Here is a 22,143-nt window from a genome sequence, read left to right as displayed (position 1 = left end):
TCAATTCCACTGACCCGCCCAAGCCTCATCTGTTTGTGGGCTTTAAGGTGACTGCATATTTCTACTCTAATTTATTTAAATGTTGATCTCAGAGGTAATTCAAAGAGGACAATTTTACTTCCACGTTCTTCTGAAAAGCCTCAGTTGCTCCTAAGAGCTGACAACACTACGCATTGTGTCTGAAAATCAAGAACTTTTAAAGATCTCTACCTGCATCCCAGAACATTCCCAATTCTCTAGGCCTGATTTTCTTAGGGTCCCTATGCTTCCCTTCTTACCACAAATAGAGGCTGAAGGGTAGATGACCAGTGAGCAAGGTGTTAAATGTGTTGTTGGTACTGGTGAATATTACATGTGCTGGGCAGACTGTTATATTATGGAATAGGATCAAGGACAACATTTTGATATATCAGACAAGTATTTATTAAGCACCTATTGTATTTGAGGCATGGCAGAGATACCATTTTGCTGCATGGTATCTGGATAAATGGAATTCTAAAGTTATAAAGTAAGGAGCAAATTTCTTATATGTTACCAGTAGACTGATAAGTGTTTCAATTTGAACTTTTGTGCAAAATCTCAATTCATATATTATTTGTAGTACTGAGAGTCTGTGCACATACTTTATTGTACTAACACCGAAAACCTGTTAAACTGCCTTGAAGTCCTTGGATGTATTTTTTTAGGATAAGAAGAACAGTTGCTAAAATATATATCATTTTGTCGTTGCCTTTGCGTGACCATTTTAGATAAATAACTGAAAATTTATTAGGAAAGAGCCTACTTAGTTACTGACAAAACTCAAAAGAAATGCTAATACTAAATTTTTCTGAAATAGGATTTTTGTAAGTTTTTTTGGGGCACATGAACTTACAATAAGATACCTACCTGACTTTCTGTGATTTTCTTCCATCTTTATAGCAAGTTCTAATAAATGGCCTCAAGCTTATTACTAGAAACTTACTAACCTTATCCTAACACCCATCCAAAATTATAATGATTAATGTGCTTTATGTATTATTAACATTTCCTAACATAGTTTCCTCTTGGGGGTAGGGGTTGAAGTATTTCAATGACTTAATTAAAATGGGCTATTTTTTTAAAAAACAAAATATTTTAAAAATTTGTTTTTGTTTTTAATATAACATCCAGATATTAATATAAATAAAAGTGCATCTCTTTTATGTTGAAAAAGAAGGTATTTTTCTTTGCTAGGTCTACCCATCCACTTATAATTTAAGCTTTTTTTAGGGTCTAGACAGGAGCGCTGGTATTCTATCTACGTAATCCTTGAACCTGTTTGAAAGAGAAGCGCTAGTGGTGGTACTTTGTTCTCCCAGAGCCAGGGCACTGCTGGTTCTGAAGCATACAGCTCTTTGGTGTGTGTATTTATGAGTGTCTGTTCTAATAATAAGAGTGGAGCTTTTAAAACAAGTTCCCTTATCCCCACTGAACTTCCCCTGAACAGGTTGGGGCAAGATTTCCTAACTTAGGCTTGTACTCAGACTCCTTTCTACTATTTGGAGACAACCAAAAACTATTATTCCCCTATTTAAAAGTGAGATTTGAGAAGCATATTAAAAGGGGTCCACCTTAGCCTGTAGGCATTTATGTCACAAGGCATCATGAGTCATTCTGTCAAGTTAGAACTTGCATTTTCAAATGATGCCCAACCTAGTTCCTGATCCACAGTAGACAGACACTTAATAAATATTTGGTGAATGATTGAGGCAGTACCTCGGGATCTAAGGACAATCCTTCATCTAAGAAAGCCTTGTCCTTTCTGAACAATTCGCTGCTTTGCTGCAACTAGAGTGAAAGACAAGAAGATCTAATCTTAACCAGTGTGGTTGAGTACAGAAGGAAAGGTGATACCTTAGGCTAACAGCTATTAAGGTTGTAGTGTAAAACCTGATGTGACATTAGGAAGCAAATACACAATCAACGCATTTGTCAGTGTATAAGTGGTAAGATGTACCAGATGTTTTGTATTTCAGTCCCTGGTTCTTTTCCCATCCCATCCGCCTTTTCTGGAACTATAATGGTTATGTATTTGCTTCTAACAAGTCTGATTACTATTTATTGAAAATTGAGATGCAAGTGACATGGGGGATATAAACATGAGTAAGACATTTTATTCTCTTGTCAGGATAAAGTCCATTTTCTTTCAGCTAAAATTTCCAGTTACACAGTGAGGAAGAATGGAAAAGAAGGTTGTATGAGTCAGAACAGTTAGAATTTTGGCTGTGCTACATATCAGCTGTTTGACCTTGGGCAATTTATTTCCCTTAATCTCTAAATGGGAATAATTAACAGGCATCTTAAGGGAGACTATGAGGTTTAAATGAGAACATAGGCAAACACTTCATTTTGTGCTTAAATGAATGCCAAAACCAATGTAGAACCAGCAGTAAGGTTCTTTATTTTTTATAGCACTCTGCTTTTAATAGGTGGTCAACTGTTTGTCAGATTGTCCCTAATTAGTAACTCTTTCTAGGTCCAATTGAATATTCTAAATATTTAAATGGTTCTGGTTCTTGGAGCTGCTGTTGTTTGAGAATCAAGATTGAGAAACAGATTTTCAGGTGAACTATATGGGCCAAATAATTGACATACTATTTCTAGGATATACCTGCACTCTTTTTTGACTTAAACATGTAAAGGGTTTTTAAAAAATATATCAAGACCCAGGGTAATATTAAGTTGTTTATATTTATTTGTCACTTATCACTGAGAGGGTACTTAATGAAGACGTTCTTCCAGAAGTTTATCAGGACTAGGCAGTTGAAGTTTTGCAGTTCAACTTTTGTGCTCAAATTGTTTTCCCTGAATTTGTAAATATTTTTTCTTAAAACCTTTTTCTCAAGCTATCGCCTCTTTTATCTTAAATTGGGTCAGATTTTTCCTTTCCAAAAATGTTTTTGGTTTTATTACCAATCTCTTTTTACCACATTTCCTCAGCTTGGGAGGCCCAGCTCACTCTTGGCTTTTAGCCTTTATTGAGGATGAGGCTCTTGATGGCTGGTGTCACTGTATTCTTCCTTAGTTCTATGTGGTTAGACCTCAAATGCTTAATTCAGCCCCGATGAGTGTCCTGTATATTTGTAGGATACTGTTACCGGAGAGTGGGCCCTTCTTGGCGTAATGTCCAGGTACTTGGCATCTCGAGCAAAGAATTGAACAAGACACTGAGGTAAAGTAGTGAAAAAGCATTTCATTGGAAAAAAAAAGTACACCTCAAAGAGGTAGAAGAGGCCCGAGCCAAAAGCAGTGGCTCAAGGCCATTATTAGAAGAGAAAGTACACTCCAAAGGGATTGGAGTTGGCCTGAGCAGAAAAATGGGCTCAAAAGGCTCAAAGGCACTGACTGGTGAGTACTTGGAATTTTTATCCTTTTTTTCCTCTAGAATGGGCGGTTCCTTTCCAGGCATGGGACGGACCACTTGATTGAGGCCTGTGATTGACAATAGGCTATTACCTCATCTCTTCAGACTGCACATGTTCTTTCCCAGAATTCAGTCTGTTATAATATTAATGAACTTCCGGGCATATGTATGATATTATAATGAGGCCCAGGTGAAATGAAGGTTATTGTGGCCTTTACTGTGCAGGTGTGAGTGACTGGTTTAATCTAGTTAGCTATTTTGTACCCATTTGTTTCCTGATAGAGGTAGATAATTATAGTGAGAAGGGGAAGTTTTGGGCGGAGAGGGGAGGTCTTTTGGGTGGTCACATTCTATGGGTTGTGTTGGATGTGCAGAAATGCCTGCCTTGTTTTCCCCTTGAGAGATGTGATCCCCATAAACTCTCGATGGGAAGTTGAGGGACAGGAGCCCTTTTTTTCTGTATCTGATTCCTGTTGTGCAGGGGCGTAGAGCTGTCCCTGCCTGTTGGGGGATTCACAGAACTGTCGCCCTATCAGATCTTATATGAGAGGAAAGGGTCTTGAGATCCGCCTGGAAGACTGTTGGCTTCTTTGGTTGGGACTGGTAATCTTGCTAGGGTATCATCTGTATCTCCAAGTCCTCTGCATGAGGAAAAAAAATAGATTTTGGTTAAACAGTTAAAAGTGTTGGCCCAAGAAGCAGGACCCAAAGCCATTGAGGCAAGGTGGCTGTGTGACAGAAATTCTGTTTAGCTTCGTGGAGTCTGTGGTCTTTTCCTCTTGGTTAATCCGGTCATTCAGGTGGCGGTGTTCACCTTGGAGCTGGGCCTGGAATGGCCTGGAACAGGGGGCAGGGGACTTCCTATGATTCAGGCCAGGAACAATCTTCTAAGATTAAAAAGCTGATTTGAAAGGTGATTAGGATCAAGAACTAGGGAGCTAAGAAACTCGTTTAGCCCTTATCAATACTATTTATACACCTGAGGGTAAATGAATCAGGAGGCTTCGGCTAGAAATAAATGATACAGACTTATTCAGGGGTCTTAGGCTTTGCAAACCGGAAACACAACTCGGCAATATCCAGCGTGTTCTGAAGAAGAACACGCTAAGAGTTCTTATAATAAAAAGTTCATTCTTGAGAAGAAAAAGGTCTGCATTCTTAGCTTCTGGATTGGAGAAGATGATCTTCCAGAGGTGGGTGGTCTGGATTTTGGATGTCATACTGCACCAAAGAGGTGGGAAGTAGGCTTTGCTGCTTAGTAGATCCCAAAGGGGTAGTAGAAAGCTGTGAACACGTTGAATATTAAGTAACTGACAAATACTTCTAGGCAGATCAGCATCACAAAATGAGAACTCAAGAAGGGGGCAAATAAGCTGCTGGAGCTTTCAGGACGGAATTGGGGTTTGCTTGCAAAACTGGAGAGAGAAGAGGAAGGAGGCAAGATTTATTTCCTTAGCCTTTATTAATAAATTATCGAGGAGTATTAAGAGTCCATTCTAATGCGCAGAGGACTCTACATTGGGAGGCGACAATCCCCGCCGCGCTATTTCGGGACGCATGGTCACCGCCCGTAAGGGGTTTGCGTCCCGGCTGCAGTCTCTCACACAGTCGCCGCTGCGGGCTCTTCCTCCCGGTCCAGTAGATCTTTGCAGCGCTGGGCCGGAGCGGGTCATTCCAGGTGTCTCCCCACCTCGCCAGGCCTGGGCCCGCCCAGCCGGTTCTCCTTTCCGCGCAGGCACCTGCCTGGCCGCCCCGCTCGGCGGGGTCCTGAGGCGCCTCGGGGAAGCGCGGCGATTGGCTGGGCTTGGGGCTGGAGCTCGGCTCCGGCACCGCTTGACAACTGCAGTCTGCAAGAGGCTGGGCTGAGCGGCCGCCGACCCGGGAGGGGCACACGGGAGGAAGGACGGACTGACGAACTGATGGACTGACGCACGGGCGGCCGGAGGACCGACGCCAAGCCCAGATCGCCGCCCTCGAGCACCCGCCCCACCCGGAACCGGTCGCTTCGGGACCCCGGCCGCCGGCCTCCCTGCTGCTTTCTCCGCCGCTTCTCGGGGCTCGTCCTCAGGTGCGTGACTCCAGGCGGCGGAGGCGGGGTCGGGCCGCGCCGCGCTGCACACCTCGCGTTGCCATGGTCACCCGTCGCCACCTGTCACCACCAGACGGGGCTCCGACCCGGGAGACCCCAAGGGCGGCGCTCGCGGCCCTTGGAGACGGATCTTAAGTAGGCTTAGGTGGGACTGGGTCGTGGGTGAGGCCCCAGCTCCGCCGGAGGAGGACTTGGGAACTGCCCGGCCCGATGTGAGGCCCCGGTCCCTGTACCACACCTTCCCCTCACTGCCAGCCCGGCTCTTGGGGGCAGAGCGACGCCCCGCGACCTGGCATTACTCATCCCTGAGCAGAAGCGGCCGCAGGGGTCGTGCCCATCGCGCTGCTGCCGAGGGGCGGAGGGGGGCAAACGGCTCTGATTCTTCCTTCCTGGCTCCTCCGCCGAGCCCGTGCGAGAAGTGGGCAGGCGTTGGCCGGAGGAGGGGAGGGAGCTGCTAGGTCGGGAGCGAGCGGCGGCGAGGGGCAGCCCCTCGGGGCCGGGTTTGGCCTTTCTTACGTGTGTGGTCATTAGAAGCAGCCTTTGGGGTCTGGGGCCGGGAGGTCCGGGGGAAGGGCGGTGACTGGATTGGGGACGCGGGTTGGTCCCGCGCGGGGGGCGCTTGCATAGGAGGCGCGGGAGATTGTCGAGCTCATAGGTTTAAGCCGGTTCCTTATATTGGGGAGAAAGAGATTGGGGCTCTAGCTCTGAGGCCAGGCCTTGGGCAAAAGGGGCAGGGGCAGGCAGTTGTGGTTTTCTTCTCTGTACTCAGACTTGCAGTCAGTAACCACGCACGGTATCCGAGCGGGGCGATTTTGGCAACTTGGTTTTCTCTGCATAATGAGAGGAGAAGTCTTTGTTCCACCCAGATTCATAGGTTGTGATCCTACCACTTATTTCCCTCCCTTTGTTGTAGACTTCATAGAATACTTCAAGAAGTTAATGGCACAGAAATTAACACGTAGGTTTTTAATATGCTGGAAATCTGTTTTCACAGTAAATCGAAGTAGATTTTTTTTTTTTTTGTCTTCAGTGTTGGCATGTGTTGCATTGAAATTTTACAAGGAAAGGAGAAACGCCTAAGAGCCCATTTTCCTTTATATGGTATAATCTTGAGGACTCATTTGGGAGGAAGATGTAATGAACAATTTTACGTTAGGTTTTGGGGGATAGATTGCTGCCACACAGGGAAGAAAAATTATTATACAGTCATGGAAAAAACAAGCAATTAAGCCATAACAGTATATTGTCAGGTTAGAAAAAACTTGAATTTAGATGCCATTATAAATAATATATTTAAAATTTTTTTCAATTACAGTTGACATAGTATTACAGTCGTTTCAAGTATACTAAATATGTAATTGTTTTTGTGAAGTGATTTTAACCTGTTTATTGCCCACCCTTGACTTCCTTTCTCTCTCTCTTTTTTTTTTTTTAAAGCCAGTAATAGGAATGTATTGTAAGAGAACAGGGGTACTATCTTATGTTCCTAGTTACATAATTGTATTCAGCCTCTTCTGTTTGTGAAATCGAGTTTATCAGTTACTTGCTGAATGGACAGCATGTGTATGCTTGATATATGCTACAGTTTGAAAAACACTTCAAAATAAGTATGAAAAGATGCAATTTTCCTTACTAGATCAGGAAGCTGGAAGTCAGATTGCCTGGATTTAAGTTTCCCTTTGCTACTGATTACAGTCTTGGAAGAGCTACTGGCTCTGATTTCTCGATCTGTAAAATGGGGATAATACCTGTCATTGTTTTAGTCTGGGAATGGACTCTGAAGTTGAATAAAATAATGTATTTGAAAGCACTCTGGAAAAAATTTAAGGCATTTATTGATTACCTTTTAATAGAGTGGAGCATTGGCAAGGATAATTAAAATTTTCTGCATGATCTATTTAGCATTTTCAGGTCCAGTACCTTATTTCTTACAATGGCCTTAAAAGGTTCATGGGAACTATTAAGGTGCGTCTTCACTCCTTGGGAGAGGTTCTTTATTACTGTGGTGACATGGAGAACCGGGTGTTTCCTCTCTATATGTGGGTCAGAGTTGCTTTCTTGCTTTCAGTAGGATGTTCTCATATTTAGAAAATAAGGCTATAGCCAATAACTCTGACTTGAGTTTCATTTGGTATTAATCCTCAGTGTGGATCATTGGTTCTTGAATTATAAAGAAATTGCTTACTTTGTCCTCTTTGACCTATGCTTTTCAAATAGGAGTATTTGCAGTGTTAGAGATAAGCTGCTATCTGCCAGGGGATAAATTTGTGGTCACATAACATGGCACACACTTATGGAGATGCTATCAATTTACATGAAGACTTGGATAAAGAAATACTGTTTTTGTATTAAAAAGATAATATAGACAATGTAATATTCACAGTAATTTCTATGGTAAAATTCAAAGACTTCAAAGAAATTTCATGCTTAAGCGCTCTCTGGGGATGTATTCAGTTTCTTCGGCCTTGATGGAGAAAAAAGTTTAAGAAGCATTGTGGCTTCGACTCAGCCAATGAATGGTGAAATCACTACACAGCATAAGAAATAAGTTGAATTCCAATTGCTAAAACTTTGACTGACATTAGGCTCAAGATTACTTGAACCCTAATTATCCCCTCTTGGTTTCACCCATGTAAGTGTCAGAATGTTATTGGGGCAAGGTCACAGGATTTTAGTCCGATAGATACTGTTATCCCATTCTTGCTCCTGCACGTTTTGCTATGTGACCTGAGACAAGTACCAAATGTCTCTGAGCCTTAGTATAATCATCTGTAAAATGAAATTCTAGAGTTGTAAGAATTACATAGATAATATACAGGAGTATTTAGCACAGAGCCTGACATAGTAGACGCACAATAAATGTTAGTGCCTTTTCACTTCCCATCTCTGTGTATTATGATATTAACAATTCTTCAAACCCATTCTTAGCAGGAAACCACATTATTCCTCTGAAGTTCCATGGCATTTTATTTATACTTCTTTTATGACACTCTTTATATTTTAGGTGTTTAGGTGTATTCATTGTATAGTGCCCCCATCATGGGAAGTGTTACACAGTTACTGTGTTTCCCCGAAAATAAGACCTAACTGGAAAATAAGCCCTAGCATGATTTTTCAGGATGACATCCCCTGAACATAAGCCCTAATGCATCTTTTGGAGCAAAAAATTAATATAAGACCCGGACTTATTTTCGGGGAAACATGGTATTGACCAGACCACATGTGGTATGTTATGTTAAATCTTGGATGTTTTAAGAGGCAGATTAACAAATTTAAGAGGGGAATGATCAGAATGATAGGGGATCTGAAAGCTATGTGAAGAGTAGTTGAAGCAAGTATAGGAATAGACATGGTTATTGTAAGATTCAAATGTGTGAAAGTTTTTAACATAACAGACTTGTGTTATGCTGACCCTGAAGACATAACTAGATGAAAGTCATAAGAAAGTAGATTTCCATTCAATATTAGGAAAAAAAACACCTTTTTATACATATGAGAAAATTGAAATTCCATATTATCTGTTTCTGTGTAACAAATTACCCCCAGAATTAGTGGCCTAAAAGAAGAAATTGCACTGTTTATGAGGGTCGGGCATCTGGGCACGGCCCAGCTAGGGGTCTCTGATTGAACTCTTTTGCTGTGTTTATGGATTTCAATATTTTTTTCAAAATGTGTCAGAAATCCACAAAAAACAAAAAGTTGATATTTTGACTATTTAATGCATTTAATAACAATTTGAGCTGCTTTACATATAAATGACATTATTTTTATGTATAAAAATTTCCTATTATTACTCATTCTTGAAAAGCACAAGCATATGGAAAAATGTACATCTGCTTTCCTAAACTTCCTTTCTGGACGTTTCCATCTGCAGTCAGCAGATGGAAATATTCATTCGGATATATCCAACCATCGTGACAAAATGGTTATGGTCTCAAGGTTGCAATCAAGCTGCCGCAGGGGCTGTGGTCTCACCTGAAAACTTGACTCGGGGATGGTCTCCTTCCAGTCTCAGTGATGTGGGCTGTGGGACTGAGGGCTTCCATTCTTCACTGGCTGCTGACTAGAGTCTTCCCTTGGTTGTGTCACTTGGATCTTTCCACAAGGTTGCCTCATGACGTGGCAGCTGGCTTCCTCCATGTGAGTAGTCAGAGAGGGCACATGCCTGGGCTCAGGATGGATACTGCAGTCTGTAAGTCTTGGAAGTGACAGCCCACATTTCTATTGTACTCTTGGGTAGAAGTGGGTCACTAAATCTAGCCCACACTCGGGGGCCAGGGACTACAAAACCCTTTCAAGATTTTTTTTTCAAAGTGTGTCGGAAATCCACAAAAAACAAAAAGTTGATATTTTGACTGTTTTATGCATCGAGGCTCATCGAGACTGCCTTTCACAGGTGCACTGGGGGTATAGTCATTGGAGGCATTTATGTAGAGGTTGGCAGACCATCTGTCAGAGATAAGGATTTGGATAGTCTGTTCTAACTAGGAGCGTGGAGTAAGGTACCTTCCAACTCAATTCGGTGATAAATGTGTAAATGCTAAGGAAGTACGAAAGCTAAGGAGGGAAAACTTCAGGAGGTAATTATATAGTATACACTCCATTGTACTTATTTCAATGGCTAATGCTTGTATAATTTTGGCCTTTTCAGTACATTTTCAAGTTTTAGTGACTTGGTTTACTACATTTCCTTATGTGTTTCTGAATGTTGACCTACTGTCTTAAAAAATCAATTTTTTTGTGTAGTTCAGTTTTTGAAGCATACACAAATACCTTAAGTTTTGCTTTTCTCTTTGAAAACAAAAAGTAAGTGTGAATAAAAAAAGAACATGAAGGACAGTTTTGCTCTGTTTTACAAACCTTAGGTACCTTAGCTTTAGGTCTGACAGAAAACTATACTGGAGGTCTCATATAATTAATAAAAGGTGAAACTGTTTTTTGAGAAAGCATCCTTTTACCACAAATAAATAAGGAATACTGTATGAATTTGTACATTTTCTTTGATCTAGTATTAATTTGATACAGCATTAATTTGTGATTAGTTTAAATTTAATTTTACAAATATTAAGATTAAAAATTTTCTATATTTCTTATTTACATATGTTTGTAAGTTGAAACGCTGTTTAATAACTGTTTGAATTTTCACCATGAGTTGCTGTAATGATTTAAGAAACTGTTTAAAACTCTTAATTCTTTGCATGATTAATACCTAAAAGCTTTTGGCTCAGAGTCAGGAGACCTTGACTTCTTAGCGCCACCTGATATCTAATAATAATTGTGTAATTAAGTGGTGTACTGTTGCTTAGTAGTAAGTCAGATTCACATTTTGAATTGTTTTAAAGAATGAACTTGCTTAGGTCTGTCCATCCTTACTTACCGGCTTTCTCTTGGGATAAGTGACATAATTTGTGAGCTTTCTGACTCGAAAAGTGTTCATTTCAGTCTGAGGTCTGAAACACAGCAGAGGTCTGATAGGTCTTAAACAGACCCAATGGACCATGCGCTAAGCAAGTGAGCTGAAAGAGTGTACTATTTAAGAATAAAGCAAAAATTTCTACACATTTTGTTTTTAGATCTAAAATTCTTGTGCCTTAACACCCGAATTTTGCTTTTGGTTGTGCTCCAAAAACTAAATTATATTTAATAGTAAAGCATTGTAGCACCACATTGTTAAAATTTATCTATATTTATATTTCCCCATATTTGATATGGTTTTTCATAGATACTTTAAAAACTAAAGTTCATTTTAAACCTGTTACACCCTAGAATTCTTAGATCTAAATTTTTCTGTTCTTTTTTTGGAGGTTCCCTTCCTTTCTACCAGTTTTAACACTGCTTATTTTTGATGTTTAGATGGCAATATTCGTTTAGATAACATAATTTAAAAATTTAGTCAGGTTTATTAAGTAAGGGTTAGGAAGTATATTTTATTAGACTTGGAGAGATCGTTTAAAATTAAAAGTAATCTTTAATTTTAGTTTCTTACATAGTTGAGCTAGTGTTCTTTGTCTCTTTAGCTAAAAATGCATGTTTAAAAGTCTGGTTAGATTGTTATTAATTCAGACTTGTAGGTTATGTACCTATCCTATTAACATTGTTTAATAGAAAAATAATGTAAAAGCTCACAGAACTAGGAACTTCTGTTAGAATAATTAAAAAAAATTATTTCAGTATTATGAAGCCTTTTCATTTTGGCATATTTAGGTGATTGTAACCATTTTATGTTTTTTCTTGTTTTTGTGAGGCATCTTTGCCCTTTCCTTTCTTGGGAATCAGTGTGATACAGTAGAAAGAGCTTTAGAATCTGGCAGACTTATGGTTCCAATTTTGCGCTAGGGTTATAACCTTCAGCTACTGTATTTCCTTCCTTTCCTCCTTTTTTTCCTCTTTTTATCTTATCTCTCTCTGTCTCTCTTTGCTTGTTCTCTTTGTGCATTTCTGTATCTCTTTTACAATCAGAAATCCTAATTTTCATTGCTACAAAGCTTAAGATATGAATTGGGGAGGAGGAGACAATTTCTTGTCTGGTTACCAAGATAAGGCAGCCCAGATGTTTAAGGAACTAATGAAAAATTGATCCAAAATTAAATTTTATATATAGATACATATATATATATATATATATATATATATATATATATATATATATATTGCCTTTTGTTTTGCTTCCCTGTTAAATAGGTTCCCTCTTGTGTTTTTTAAAGATACCCTGGTTGGCGTTCACATGGATGCTGATATCAGGACTTAGGTCCTGACACACTTCTGAAAGGTATTCAGCTGCTAGTGAGACATGTTTAGCCTTAATATAAATGCTGGGCTAATTTCTTAACCTTATAAAGCTCAGTGCCTTTATCTGTAAAGTGGGATGAAATTGCCTAATCATTGGATTGTTATAAGGATCGATTAAACAATACAAGATCCTAGAACAGTATCTAATAGTTTTTAAATTGTAAACATAGCAGTTAATTCTATCTTTGAGATTCTACTCTACTTGGTACCTTGATATAGAAGAAAACCTTTGAGATATAATCCTGTAATTTTTTCCCATTTTCAGAGTTTTTTCTCTTTAAAATGAAAAATTGTATTCGTGTAAGAAATGTATGTATAAATATACAGTAATGCATGAATACATGTTGATTGTGAACCATTCAGATAATACCAATGGCAAAGAGTGAAAAAGTCTCCCTTCAAGTCCCTTTCCCCTTCCTAGTTTCCTGCTCTCCATCCAATTCTATACCTTTCTTCAGAGGTAACCACTCTGAACAGTTTAATATGTATCTCTCCAGACCTTTCTTTGTTATTTATTTAGACAGATATTATGCCCTCCTTTAAAAAAATGGGCCTATGTATATTCATCTATTTGGCAAACATTTGATAGCTGTATTGTTCTGTGATGTGCCTTTCCATTAAGATGGTATAAACGCACGTCACTGTATTAGTGTTCTGTACTATCAATTTACTATAATTTTAACAATTTGCTACTGATGGGAGCTCAGTTTATTTCTAGTGTTTCTCTAGGTATTACAAGCAGATCTTCAAGGAACATCTTTGTATATGTATCTGTGTATATTTGCAAGTATTTATGCAAGATAGGTTCCTAGAAGTAGAACTGGAATTGGTAAGTTAGAGTATATACATTTAAATTTTCATAGATAAAAATTTCATACTGTCAGACTCTCTCTTAAAAAGTTTGTCCCAATTTACATTCTTAATACAATGCATGAAAAGGCGTTTACCACACTCTTCCAACACTAGATATTTTCAGGTCTTTCTAATTTTTGCACAAGGGATAGGCCATAAATGGTATCTTAATGTCACTGGTGAGGTTAAACATCTTTTCATAAATTTATTGGTCATTTGAGCTCTGGGACTTGTCTGTTTGTATTCTTTGCTCGTTGTTCTACTAGATTTTTTAGAGAGCATTGACTTGAAGATGCTGTTTATATGTTCTAGATGTAACCGTTTTAACTGTTTATGTGTGTTGCATTTAGTCCTAGTTTGTCCCTGTCTTTTAACTTTGTTTATGGCAACTTCTGTTAAATGGTAGATTTGCATTTTACAGTTTTAGTGCCAAATTTGACAATTTTTTTCTTTACCTTTTCTGGGTTATGTGACTTAATCACACAGTGTGAGTCAAAAATGGTTTTTGCTTATCTTATAAATTTTTAATATTTAAGTAATTAAATATGTTTAATTTTATTTGTGGGTTTGAATATGGAAAGAACACAAATACTTTAGTCTTATAAAGAAAGATTTAAATAATACTTGAATCAAATCTGAGAAGAGGTCTTGGGTTATGAAAAAATACAAATCACTCTAACATAGTATTCATTATACACATAATGAATACATTATATTCATTATATCACTAGTTCCTTTCAGTTATTTGCAATTGGAGATTTATTACTTATGTTTTATATTTATCATTTTAAAAATTTGAATAGGTAATATTTGTACATGATACAAAATTCAAAAAGTATAAAAGGGCATATATAGTGAAAAGTCTTCATCCCATTCCTATTCTTTAATTATCTAGTTTTCTTTCTTGGAGACACCATTTTAATTAATTTCTTGTGTCTTTTTCCAGAGCTATTTTATAAACATACGCAATATATAGTTTATGTTAATTGAATTTTTTCTTTTTATAGCCATATAAAGCTGCACCTGCTTTAAATGTTAATTTGTTCTTTAGGCCCCAAATCATTCACAGTTCCAGAAGGTAAATTAAAATAATTGATGAATAGAGAACAGCTGTCAGTAGTGAGGACACATGCGTGCTGCATCCGTGTTATAGACAGAAGCTGATTAGCAGACATGACAGAGCTTTGCGAGTAGAAGGGCTTTTCTTTTGTTTCCTTTAATGATCTGAAACAAATCTATTTTTTTCTCTCATTAAACTGACTTATAGATTGTGTATTTCTGATTATCCCAGATTTGACATTCCCCACCCATTCCCTGTAAAACATATACTTCATGTTATTGAAATGTGAGTTAAACCAAATTATAAAATTTGAAGGGAAATCATAGCAATTACCCAAACTAACCCTCTTATTTTATGTATGAAGAAATTGAGGCCCATACAGATTAAGTGACTTGCATTTATCATCACGTTTATAATTCATGAAGGACCAGGCGCTTACAGTTAAATGACCTGGAGGCAGCATACGTTTTTAGAATGCTGTTTTATTAAAAAGATAGCTAGCAAATTTCTTTCTTTTTCTTTTTAAAAGGAAATGGTGCAGTAGTAGTCCCGTGTTGCAGATAGTTTCTTCAGTGGCTTCACAGTACTTCATTTCTTTATCTGCATTTTTGCCTGTAGACTGGAATTGTAGAGCGCTTTAGTCAGCATTAGGCACTTGGAAGATTAAAGAGAGTGGCTTTTATTGTGTAGGACGGAGCTAGGGATTAATGGAGCTGTTCTTAAGCACTTTTTTCTTGGCTGTAAAATTTATGACTTGGACCCCAATTCCCTTAACCTTATACTTCTGAATCATTCTAGCCTTGTGCATTTTTCTTCCTTCCTAATCTATATTATAAGTAAGTAAAGTAACCTCATTGCAAAGGAACATTTAAATCATATCTATTTATATTTGGTTAGAAAGCTACCACTGATATTTTTTTTTCATGAAACTTTTTCATATCTATATATGGAAATATACATAGAAATCAATATATTTCTGTTGCCATTTTCTTTTTTCTTATTGTTAACATTTTACCTTTAGTGTTCGATTTCGAAAAATTTTATTTCTTGCCCCTTAATACATTCTTCTAATCTTGTTTCACTAAAATAGGAATCAATACAATTTCACATAGATACCTTATCTGAAATTCAGTTTCTGTGGGTAGTAATTGCTATCTAAGTACTAAAATACTAACCACCTTCCAGTTGGTTTCCAGATGTACTTATTATTAAAGAAAACTCTTGTTTCCTTATCTCACCTAGTCCAGATATTTGATACAAATAAAATTTTATTTCTTAAAGGAAAATTTAGAGATGTTTTTGTGATTTTTTTTTTTAACGGATACATCTGTCATTTAATAGGGAAATACTGAAACATTCTGATTTTTTTTCCATTTTGTTTTCTATTTTCAGTGGAATACACTTTATTTTTGGCCCTACATAAATTCTTCGGGTGAGTAATTGTTTGTTTATATGTACGATGAGTGGCTGGCAGGTCCACTTAAGATGCTGTTAGAGCTGATTTTGGCTAAACGAGTCAGATTGAAGGGCCAGAGCTCCATTCTTTTGACTAGCATTTAGAACAGTTAGAAACAAAATTATCTGTACTTTTTTAGAGACATTTCTTCATTGATTTTTACACCTTAAGTTAATTCAACTAAGAGGCATTTTGTATTATCCATCTCATTTTAAAAGATAATTTTAGTTGTTTCTAAGCTGGTTAACTCTTACTGATTTATAGTCTCCCTGAGGAGGGGGGGGAAAGCATTTATTATTGAATTCTACTTCTCTAAATTATAAAAAAATTCTAGCTTTGTAGTGAATAATAGTTTAAGGAGATTAAAAAATGTTTATGAATTAAATGCTGTCTTTAAAAATATGTACAACAGTGCCCCCCTTATCTGTGGTTTCGCTTTCTGTGGTTTCACTTACCCATAGTCAATCACAGTCTGAAAATGCTAAGTGGAAATTTCTAGAAATAAACCATTCATAAGTGTTACGTGGTTCATTATTCCGAGTAGCGTGATGAAATCTCTCATGGTCCCCCTGTATCCCACCCAGACATGAATCATCTTTTTTCCATCATATCCACGCTGCACACTCTACCCTACTTGCCCCGTAGTCACTTGGTAGCTGTCTTGGTTGTCAGCACTGTCCTGATATGGCAGTGCTTGTGTTCAGGTAACCCTTATTTTACCTAATAATGGCCCCAGAGTGCAAGAGTGGTAATGCTGGCAATTCGGATATGGCAAATAGAAGCTGTAAAGTGCTTCCTTTAAGAGAAAAGGTATGTATGTATGGGAAAAAAACCTAGTATATCTAGGGTTCGCTACTATTTGAGGTTTCAGGCATCCCCTGGGGGTGTTGGAGCGGATCCCCTGTGGATAAGGGAGGATTGCTGCATTACGATGTATCTAGCTTCTAAATTTTACAGCTAGGATTTTGGAGCCTCTAAAGATGTTTCACAGTGTGGTTAGAAAATAGTTCTGAGATATGGTCTCCTAAGCATGTGCCTATGTTTTATATTGTATGTAGTAATAGTGAAGCTTAATAAGAATTAAAAGTCTGGGTTGGATGATTAAAATACTGGGAATTTCATAATATAGAATTAAAACTGTCTTTTTAAGATTAATTTAAACAAAACCCTGACCAATTCTAGGTTAACGAGGATACATTTTCTGTATCTATTCAAAATTTAAACATAAAGTCAATGTAAAATGTGTATTTGTAAGAATGTATATCTTAGGCTTTATTGACTAGGAGTGATGGCAGCATTCAACTTGTAGTTATGATTTAAAGTGGGACTATTGGTGTAGATTCATAGTAGCTCCAGAGTTACTGCATATTTACACTGACTGTTGAATGATATGAAGCCTATAGAAGATTTAATCTCATTGGGTGTATTGAGCGATATCAGAAAATTGTAGTCTCAATTCTGCAGTAAGTTGTGTGGTTGGTGCGTCGTGGTATAAGTGAAAGTGCCCTCTAAAGAACTTAGAGATGGAGTGGGGAATACAATTATTTTTCTGTGAGTTTAATTAGTAAAAGCCATTCCTTTGCTAGTAAGAATTATCTGAAGATTTGGGGAATGCTAAAATCGCTCATCACTGTGCTCCAGGAGTAATCTCAGGGAGACAATTCTGAAAAGTGATTAGAGTTTAGTGAGTGGAAATAGCGTTAATTTTACTGTATCCTCTTTTGGACAAAGTCTATGAACAGGAGGGTTGTAAACTCAGAAGATAGTAAAGGAAAACCCAAAGCATGAGCAATTGGGCGGCTGGCCTGTTGGGAGAGATTTGCGATTTCTCTGTTTTCTGAGGCAGGCATGTCTGTAGAGTGGAGATGGATGTGTCAGATTAGCTTAGTCTGATAGCATTAAATATTTTAGGCATATAATTACCTTCCCATGCACTATCCCTTGTTTACCCTACCATCTTCTCTTCCTAAGAAAAGGTACTCATCTGATGTGAGCATTCCAGTTGCTAGACGTTTGCACTTCTCATTATGAAGAAATAAATTGACAAAATAGTTAACAAGTTGAAAAAATTAACCTGCATGCATACACATAGGTGTTTATGTTTCTGTGAACTTGATTAAAGTAATGCCTTGTGAGAAAGATATGCTTACAGTCTTTTTCATCTGATGTTTCTTTACAGCTAGTCCCCTTGGCACGGTAGTCGGTAGTCTTTCGTGTTGCTCTGAGCCTTAACATTTGAAAACTGTAGCAACTTAGGCTGTTTAACTTGTGTGGCTTCATCTGTCAAATGAGAATGTTGACTTAATGATCTTCAAAATTGCTCCCAGTTGCAGTCTTATAGGTGAGAGTTAGAAGGGATTGTATACGTTGCAGTATCATTGATGGTTAGGTTGATAGTACCAAGATGATTTAAAGTTGCGCCTTTTGATCAGCTTGGTTTTGCTTGGCTCTAAAGTACAGGGTCCACCACTTTATGTGCTGCTGTTACACTATAAGCTGCTAAGGACAGGGCCGGTGTCTCCTGAGTGCAGAACCTCACAGAGTAAAAGCAACAGTGCTTATGGAATGCAGGTATTAGGCCATACCTAGGGCAGGGTATGACATAGCTAAACATGGTTTGTTTATTAGTGACTTTTTAAAATATTCTTTATTATGGCAAATTTTAAACGTGTTAGAGCAAACAGAATAATATTGTCTTAGTCCATTGTTATGCTGTAACAATATCAGACTTGTGGCTTATAAATACCAGAAATGTATTGCTCACAGTTGTGGAGGCTGGAAGTCCAAGATCAGGGTACCAGCCTGTTCAGGTTGTGGTGAAGGCCCTCTTTCTGGTTGCTGACTGCTGACTTCTCATGGTCTCCTTACAAGGTGGAAAGGTGAGCTAGCTTTCTGGGGTCCCTTTTATAAGGGCACTAATCACAATCATGAGAGCCCTGCCCTCATTACCTAATCACCTCCCGTAGACCCCACTTCCTAAAACCATCACTTTCATCACTGGAGTTAGGATTTCCACATACGAATTTTGGGAGGACACACTTTTAGAGCATAGCAAATATAATGAACCTCCATTTACCCCTTACCCTGCTTCAATAGTCATCATTCATGTTTCATCTTTGTGTCTTCTTTCATCTTGGTGTCACTCTCCAATTCTTGCATTATTTTGAAGCAAATCACAGACTTTATATCATTGAATCTGAATTATTCCAACGTGTATCTCTCAAAGATAAGGAACTGAAAAAATCATAGCCATACCTTTATCACACCTTAAAGAATGACTTGGTTTTGATAAGTATTAAATTAATTACACTTTGAAATGACTTTACTGAATAATTCCAAGAAACCTGTTATGTGGAACTTCAACACAGTTAATAAAAACACTTAGAAACAAAATGATAGGACTAATTTTTGTTTTGTTCTGTTTAATATTTAGGCTATCAACATGACGGCTGAAGAAACAGTGAATGTAAAAGAGGTCGAAATCATTAAGTTAATTTTAGACTTCTTGAATTCAAAGAAGCTTCACATTAGTATGTTGGCTCTTGAGAAAGAAAGTGGAGTTATAAATGGCCTGTTTTCAGATGATATGCTTTTCCTGAGGTATGATTTCATTAGTACTATGAGGTTGGTAGCTCCTATAAAGAAATGATAAGTATTAATAAGGTAATATGTACAATACAGGTAGATCTTTATACTTATGAAAAGGCTATGTAAGTATGATTTTTAAAAATGTTGTCTTTATAATGGAACATTTACAAAATAGTGTCTTCTGTAGAATGTTCTCAGTAAAATCTAGAGGTCCATTAAAAAAACAGGAGTTACAACTATAAGATTGGTGCAAAAGTAATTGCGGTTTAAAAGGTTAAAAATAATTGCAAAAACTGCAGTTACTTTTGCACCAACTTAATACATTGTGGTGTGGCATCATCATAAAAAAATATATGATTAAGAAAGCGGAGAGTCCAGAAAGATAAAATATTTCTGAAATACCATTTTTTTGGCCCATAGAAATAAAACATACTCATTATATAAACATATTCATTATAGAAAACATAGAAAAATAAAGAAGAAAAATCACCCCACCACCCAGATACAGTATTGTCTATGCATATTAAATTTTCTATGCATATTTAAAAAATAACAGCAATTCTGTTGTTTATAATTTAGTATCTTGCTTTATCCATTAACATCATAAGGATTCTCTGTGTGATTACAAATTTATGCTTAAAAATTTTTCAGTTTCCTTAATTTCCTAATGGTTCCCCTATTTCTAGACAATTAAATTGTTTTCAGTTTTTCTTAAATAAATGCTCTACTGAGCATCTTTTGTACATATGTCTTTTTCTGTATCTTGGAGTATTTCCTTAGAATGAAATTCTTGGAGGTGGAGTTGCAGGGCAAAAGGGAATTAGCATGTTTGCCAAAATGGAAAGCTAAATATATCCTAACTTGAATTGGACAGAACTGCCCCCCACCCCAAATTTCTAGACAGAAATATATTTTATGCTTATGTGATACCAAATATCATTGACAAGGAGTACAGCTTCTTGGACATGTGGTGTTTTGTGACTTGGAAAGCCTTAAGAAATGAAGTGTTCCCAACTCATGAAAAAGAAACTTTTCTTTTAAAGCTTTACTATAGGAGGGGAATTTATTTAAACTCATTGGACTTCCCTATATGTGGTGTTACAGATGTCACTGAGCCCAGAGAGCTTAGTCAATGATGTAATCAGGAGCCAGTACTGAGGCAGTATTCTTCTGCCCTTTCAAACATTGCTAGCCTGGAATTCAGCAGTGGCTGTTGTATAGCCCCTCCAGGAACCTGTTGGTTTCTGATGAAGAACGTTTTGTTGGTCTGAGGTGAAATGCAAAGAATTATAAAATAGTAAGGTTTTCATTAAACTAAATGTATTCATCTTAAAAGGCTGGCCTTTGAAATTGTGTCCTTCCTACCTTTTTAAGTATTACAATATCCCTTTATAAAATGATTATTATATATGTTATGATTTTTTTATTAATATTCCTTTTTTGCAGAATCAAAAGTTGGCAATTCTATGTAGATCCTCTTGTTCTAAAAATTCCAAAGTAGGGAAATTACTGTTGTAAAAGAAGAGCAGCAATAAGAATGCCTTGTAACTTCCTTTGGAAGTTCCCATAAACCACTAAAGTAGGATGAAACCTGATCTTATTCCTTCCTGGTTTCAATCTCAGAGTGTAAACTTTATTATCAAATGCCTGAAAGATATAGAATACACAGGTTAGAGCAGGGTTTCTCAACCACGGCATTATTAATATTTTGGGCCAGATAATTTATTGTAGTGTGTGTATTTGAGGGTGTGGGGGTTGTCCTGTGCCTTGTAGGATGTTTAGCAGCATCTCTGACCTATACTCAGTAGATGCCAGCAGCACCCTACTTGAGAGAACCAAAAATTGCCCCCAGTTGAGGACCACTGATTTAGTGAGACTGAAACATTCCCACACACGAGCCCATAAATAACACAGAATAGCTTTAACACTGGAAGATGACTGGGGAAATAAAGGAATTTTTAGACTTAGTCCATTGTTTTTACATAGGTGAAAAAACACACACATATATATTAGAATGAGGAGTGGCTGAAGTTTCGCACGTTCTTCTCAGAGCATATGTTGTACAAATAAGTTGTGAAAAAATTTATTATAATGGTTGAGGAACCAAGTAAAATGTTAATCTTATTACAGACTTCAGACGGAAGCTTTAATGCTGTCTTGTCATTTATTCTGTTTTTAATTGGTGTAACCCAAATGTGATAACATACATGGGCTTTTCTTTATATAGGCAGCTAATCCTTGATGGTCAATGGGATGAAGTTCTTCAGTTCATTCAGCCTCTAGAATGTATGGAAAAATTTGACAAAAAAAGGTGAGATCTCATTTGCAGTTTTTAGTGTCTTATCATTGGTAGAAGCGTAGCAAAATAAAACAATAAACAAATTTTTTTTTTAAAAGACCATTAATTTTCCTGGTAAATAGTACACTCAATCCCATTGATTTTGAACACTTCCAGAGAACAAGTTGCATGTACTTCAATCATTTGAAAATCTGATATACTAACCTACTTGGTCAACAATGTCCAGAATATACAAAAAGTCATAGGGGCATACCTGAAGCAGTTGTTTCTTCATAATAGTATGAAGATTTTTAAGATGTCATTCCATTGTCTCCTGGCCTCCATTATTTCTGACAAAAAATTGGCTGTATTTGTATCCTTATTCTCTTGTGTGTAATGTTTCTTTTTTTTCTGGCTGCCTTCAAGATTATTTTTGATTGAGGTATATAACATTATATTAGTTTCAGGTGTACAATATCGAATAGTGATTCGATATTTGTATATATTGCAAAATGATCACCATAATAAGTCTAGTTAACATCCAGCCCCATACATACGTAGTTACAAAATTTTTTTTTCTTGTGATGAGGACTTAGCAACTTTCAAATATGCATTACAGTATTAACTATAGTCACCATGCAGTGAA

General features: G+C 37.3%; 1 protein-coding gene across 7 annotated transcripts in view; it reads left to right on the top strand.

Annotated features, from left to right (window-relative positions):
- The first annotated feature begins 5,207 nt into the window (after nucleotides 1-5,207).
- Nucleotides 5,208-22,143, top strand: part of WDR47 (WD repeat domain 47) — a 48,807-nt gene continuing 31,871 nt past the window's right edge. For 2 of the 7 annotated variants that reach the window (XM_074318376.1, XM_074318374.1), the window contains exons 1-4: nucleotides 5,314-5,453; nucleotides 15,568-15,607; nucleotides 19,065-19,231; nucleotides 21,447-21,530. In XM_074318376.1, coding sequence (XP_074174477.1) covers nucleotides 19,074-19,231; nucleotides 21,447-21,530 — 242 coding nt within the window. In that variant the 5' untranslated portion in view covers nucleotides 5,314-5,453; nucleotides 15,568-15,607; nucleotides 19,065-19,073. Of the gene's footprint in view, nucleotides 5,454-15,567; nucleotides 15,608-19,064; nucleotides 19,232-21,446; nucleotides 21,531-22,143 lie in introns of all 7 variants that reach the window. The other 5 variants (XM_074318377.1, XM_019730539.2, XM_019730538.2 and 2 more) reach the window with 5 other exon arrangements.

Source organism: Rhinolophus sinicus, linkage group LG14 (assembly GCF_036562045.2).
Source record: "Rhinolophus sinicus isolate RSC01 linkage group LG14, ASM3656204v1, whole genome shotgun sequence".
Classification (NCBI taxonomy): domain Eukaryota; kingdom Metazoa; phylum Chordata; class Mammalia; order Chiroptera; family Rhinolophidae; genus Rhinolophus; species Rhinolophus sinicus.
The sequence above is the reverse complement of the archived record's forward strand: the minus strand, read 5'-3'. Positions and strand labels throughout refer to the sequence as shown.